The following is a 5,247-nucleotide window of genomic DNA, read 5'->3' on the forward strand; positions in this document are numbered from 1 at the left end:
TTATGATGTCAGGAAGATTTTTTATTTGCCTAATGTACCAGGCTAGACATAATCTCCATGCAAAGATTGGATATTGGCACACCTCCCCCCCTAAATTACAAAACGAAATCGTTCAAATTGGGCGCTTTCGTTGATGACGTCAGCCCGGGGACACACAGTTACTTCCGGGTTTGATTGTAAACACAATGTGTGTTTTTAAAAATCAGATATTTTAAAATGAATCAAGAATATGGAATGTCACAAACAAGTATTTAATTTGTTATTCGATCATGTTTATTCAGTCCATGACAAGATATCGGTAGCAGCAAACATTTGCGCATGGACTTGATCCCAGCGCGAAATTCAAACTCAATTACCCAATTATACCCAGCCAGTTATGACTGATTTTGTCAAAAATTTACGGAAAATTTATGTGTTGACAATAATTCTATTATTTCTAATATATATAGAAGGAACCAGCAACTTGAAGATTCCTCTAATTTCAAGCTTTATTGTGAAAATCAGACTTGCCGGGCAGCTTGCAAAGTACAGGAAGCAAGTCTTGTTCAATGTTTCCGAGTAAGATCACGTGACTGCGAACCCTGAGCTTACGTCACGAGCATTCCCAAGGTCATAGACGATTGATTTGGGTGCTTTTTGGGCGCCTTAAAAAGACCAAAAATTCATTCATTTTTTAATTTGTCAGCTTTATGGGCCATTAAAAAAGATCGGAAAAAATAATATTTAGTATCCTGACATCATAAGCTTTCCATTGATATATAACTTCATTTCCAATGTGGTTCACCTTTAAAAGTCATAATTAGGGATATTACTAAGTCGTTAGGTAGGCAGAGCAGTGATGATAACAGATCTTGTGACATGGAGTCTGTACACAAGTAGTCTTGAGATGGGTTCAGTGTGAGCATGCAGGTTGGGATAGCCAGCAAAGCGGGTTGGATCGAGAATGAGTTGAGTATGTGCTGTGTTAGATTCAGCAGTTAGTGACCAGCTACCCGGATACAGGCTTTCACATTGCGCTTTCAGCTGCTTGACAAAGGGGTCTCTCTGTTTGTGAAGGGCTGTGCAGCAAACAAGAAAGTGCTCTCTGATTTCAGCCTCTTTTTACACAGCAGGCAAGTTGGGTCAATGTTGAATTAGTTGAATTTGGCACGATTGCCCTGCCTTGATATTGTTGTCAAAACTAGTGACACGGATCTGATGCAAATTGTACAGAAGGTAACAAAATGAAACGGGCTTTGGAATTTTGTGAAAAAAAATAACCATGGATGATCTTTTGACTCTAAATTTGCCTGTATCTTGCACCAGATATGTTTTTATTTGTGTACGCTGTATAGACTACTCTAATTATAGTTTATTTGACTATTTTGGTACTTTTTTGCAACAGATATCTCCAAGTCTTGGCGAGAGTAACAATGATTTCAACATTGACCAAGGTTCTTTTACTCGTGACCATCGTGGCCACTGCTTTCAACGGGGCTAAGTCGGCAAACACAGATTTGAGGTAGGAAACGTTTTGCAAATAATGTGGTTTCAAATCTTTCAAACTGCTTTGATTTCATATGTTCTAGCGAATTATGTGGTAAGATCCACATCCTTTTCTGTCTTTCTCTTGCAGCGCCTCAGTGCCTATGCAGAGCAAAACAGGAGGTATAAGGCCAACAACAAAACACGTTTGTTTCCTGTAGCAGGTCAAAAAAGTCAAAGCGAAATGCGGGTTTTTTTAACAAAAAAATAAACAAAAAGCAAATTGGAATGGGAATTTACAGCGGGTCTCTCCGACACACATAAAAAATCATATTTCTTCATATCAAAAATATTTATGATCCCCTTTCACCCTGCAGATTAAAAAAGGTATTTAAAATGTGTGATGTTTTCTCCAGTAGTATTTCACTACGCCCGGTTGTTGTGTAGTATGTGAATGTTTACTCCAGTAGTGTTTTATATTATTTTTTGGCGATTTTTTTCCGGTTTTGGTTTTTGTTTCTTTGTAAGTGAAAAAAAATCTAATGCGCAAAATAAGCCGTCAAAATCGTAATGCGTGCTACAGGAAACAAACTTGCTTATTTTTTTTATTTTTTTATTTTATTTTATTTTATTTATTTTTGGCCTAACAAATCAAAAAGATCAGGGAACCCGAAACACTGAGAAGAATACGCAGACAAGATGAATCTATGTAAACTAAACAGAGAGGGCGTGAAGGAGGGAGGCTGAAAAGAGGTGCTGGCGGATGCGATATCACCATTTTTGACGTCGCCATTGGATTAACACGTAATCATGAAACCTTCACAAACAATTCTAAATGTGTTATGTGGTGTCAAAGCAAAATTATGTTATTCTAAAACCGTTGGGGTTCGACAAAGTACCCCACTGTAACCCAGCAAACACAAAAACATTTTAAGAACATTTTAAATAAGTTATATTTTGGCTTTTGGTTTAGGTAAAAACGTTTTAATAACATTAAAATGTCGGGTTATGTAAAGGTCATGATAACGTTTTAAAACGTTTTCTGACAACCTTTAATAACCTTTTGCGAATGATGTCGAAAACGTTTTGTGTTTGCTGGGAAGTATGTTGTTTTTCAATTTACAACTGCTAACCATCTTTTTTTAATGGGGCTGTCAGCCTTGTATTTTCGCCATCCTCGTACGTCAATTGTCGCGTGACCTATGCCGCCTGGGTGAAAAGAGGAAAAGTGAGGGGAGATCTAGAGGGAAGGGGGGAGACAAGAATAATACGGAAAAAAAGGATAGAGGGGAGTAATAAAGTGTATGTGTAAGAAAACATAAGATGTTGAGAGGAGTTGTCTAACATATCTTCAATTGATCATCGTCGTCAATTCTACTCTATTTTTTAAATAATATTTTATACAGGGAGATACTGACTTTGCTAGACCTACTTGAGGAGGTACAAAGAGCTGAAGATGAAATGTATGTTGAATAAATACCCATATTTCTTAATTGGGGACAATTAAAGAGTGCCAAATCATTATTTGATTATAGGTAGCTCGGTAATATACACTGCCAGTGAGGATTTGCAATAGAGTGAAAATGTCGTCAAATGTTTGCCAATACCGAATATCAATATATATAATACCAAACGGAAATATGCATGCATACAACGTCGCCAGTCAAACACTTGTTGGGGGCACTTGATGCCAACGAATTTCATCGCGAACAATTTTTCGGGCCTCCCTTTACAGACCTCAAAAATTTCAGGCCCCCCCCCCCTTTTTTGACATGAAAATTATGGGTCGAACCCATAGAATTCAATTTTCCCACGAAATTTTGAGGTCATGTTTTTTTCCGCCCCCCCCCCCCGGGTCAAAACTTTTCACGCCCCCCCCCCCTTTTTTTGCATCAGGTCCCCCTAACAAGTGCTTGTGAACGGTCCATAAGATCCACAACAGGTATCTACAATCAAAGCGGAAATCATGTCACCTGTTTTCAGCAATTGCGAAAAAACCTAAACAGGTGACTAAATCTGGTCCAATCAGGGCCGGTAATCAGAATCATTAAGAAATGAATTTGCTGAAAAACCTTCAGTTAATAAAATACTATGCTGAGCCACCAGCCTGGGTGATTCACGCTCCATTAATTTCAGATGATTGAGCTCAGTAATACACCAAAGAATGTCTTCCAATTCATGAAAACAAATAGATAATCAGCTTAACGGATTAAAAGCTTAGAGGGAAGGTCTTACTGCTCAGAGAGTGTTTGTAATTATCAGGTTTTCTCCAAATTCACTCTCTAATATAAAGTCAGCAAGAAAATGGACAAATAAATGTCCATGACTTTGCAACCAAGCATTTAAGGGGGTACTACACCCCTGTGGTAAATTTGTGACTACTTTTGCATTTTTCTCAAAAAATAATAACACGCTGGTCAAAAAAAGTTATGTATATTATTGGGGCAAGGAATCCAATTACCAAACTGAAATTTCAGTGACTCAAGACAAGCGGTTCAGTATAATATGATAAGAAATGAGGTACATCCTAGCGGTACCTTATTTCTTATCATAAATAACGAACCGCTTGTCTTGGGTCACTGAAATTCCAGTATAGTAATTGGATTCCTTGCCCCTATAATATGTATAACTTTTGTTACCACTGTGTTATTAGCTTTTGAGAAAAATGCAAAAATAGACACAAATTTATCGAGGGGTGTAGTACTCCCTTAAGACCCCTGAGGATTCAACATCAGTAAATGTATGTACTGAGCAAGTATCAAGTAATAGTAGTAAATCAATTTTCAAAATTTTTGACTTTGGCTTGAGTGAATCAGATTGAGTCGAAATATGTAATCCTAGGCGATCTGTACAGTAATACAGTAATAATACAGTAATTACCCCAAATAATGACTTTCATTATTTTTATCTGTTATTTTGTAACCTAAGATTTTTACTTTTTGAGACATTATTGAATTTATCGGAGAACGCTACTTTAATGCTCCCATTCCTTTGCGGGCTTAAAAAAAACACACACATACCAAAATAACCAAAACCAATACCGATATTATCTAATTTGTAGAGACACATCTGATGTGCAATTTTTTTGCCATTTTCTCCATTTCTGTTACAGAACTGTTAGTCGCAGAGAACTAGGTACAGTGAAATGGTTCAATGCGGATAAGGGTTATGGCTTCATTACTCCAGACAGTGGAGGCACCGATGTATACGTTCATCATATGGCTATCAACACCAGTGATCGTAATCTTGTTGCGGGACAACGCGTTGAATACGAAGTGAGTGACGGAACAACTGGGCCAACCGCTTCAAATGTAGTTCCGAAATAGTTAAGGGATCTGGAATCAGCGTTTTGAGCGTTTCGACAGTATTTTTTGTGGGACAAGATAGCTCATCAGACATATCGAATTGCATTCTGAATACGAAGAATGTCTTTCTGATATCAAATAATTTTCATATTTTGAAATTCACGATATAATACAGATTTTATGATAAATGATTAAAATTTGATATTTTTCACATTTTTGCTATATAAGAGTCCTCGAAGTAAATTTTATAAATTTAATGATAATATTCTTAAAGTGTATGTAGCTGGGAGGAAAAGGCGACGATCAATTGAAAATTTTGACCTTTCATATTGAAGATATGGATTTTTTGCCTAAAAAGACCTAATTTTTTTTGGTGTTTTTAGTTCAAAATTTTCAATTGATCGTCGCCTTTTCATCCCACCTACATACACTTTAAGTACAAATCATCAGATTTATAAAGTTTAATTCGAGTACTGTT

The 5,247-nt window shown here is 36.7% G+C and overlaps 1 protein-coding gene across 1 annotated transcript; it reads left to right on the forward strand.

Annotated features, from left to right (window-relative positions):
* Positions 1-940: 940 nt before the first annotated feature.
* Positions 941-4,898, forward strand: LOC140139340 (cold shock-like protein CspE). Its single transcript, XM_072161120.1, has 4 exons — positions 941-947; positions 1,385-1,501; positions 2,871-2,927; positions 4,577-4,898. Exons 2-4 carry the CDS (start codon positions 1,413-1,415, stop codon positions 4,788-4,790), a joined length of 360 nt encoding a protein of 119 aa, XP_072017221.1. The 5' UTR covers positions 941-947; positions 1,385-1,412; the 3' UTR covers positions 4,791-4,898.
* Positions 4,899-5,247: the final 349 nt, after the last annotated feature.

Source organism: Amphiura filiformis, chromosome 18 (assembly GCF_039555335.1).
Source record: "Amphiura filiformis chromosome 18, Afil_fr2py, whole genome shotgun sequence".
Taxonomy (NCBI): Eukaryota; Metazoa; Echinodermata; class Ophiuroidea; order Amphilepidida; family Amphiuridae; genus Amphiura; species Amphiura filiformis.

What these genes read in the sequence shown, in the direction of transcription:
- LOC140139340 (XM_072161120.1), top strand. Translation starts at nt 1,413, where the DNA reads ATGATTTCAACATTGACCAAGGTTCTTTTACTCGTGACCATCGTGGCC. An exon ending in TCGGCAAACACAGATTTGAG is followed by an intron (nt 1,502 to 2,870) that starts GTAGGAAACGTT and finishes TATTTTATACAG; the next exon opens with GGAGATACTGACTTTGCTAG. An exon ending in CAAAGAGCTGAAGATGAAAT is followed by an intron (nt 2,928 to 4,576) that starts GTATGTTGAATA and finishes TTTCTGTTACAG; the next exon opens with AACTGTTAGTCGCAGAGAAC.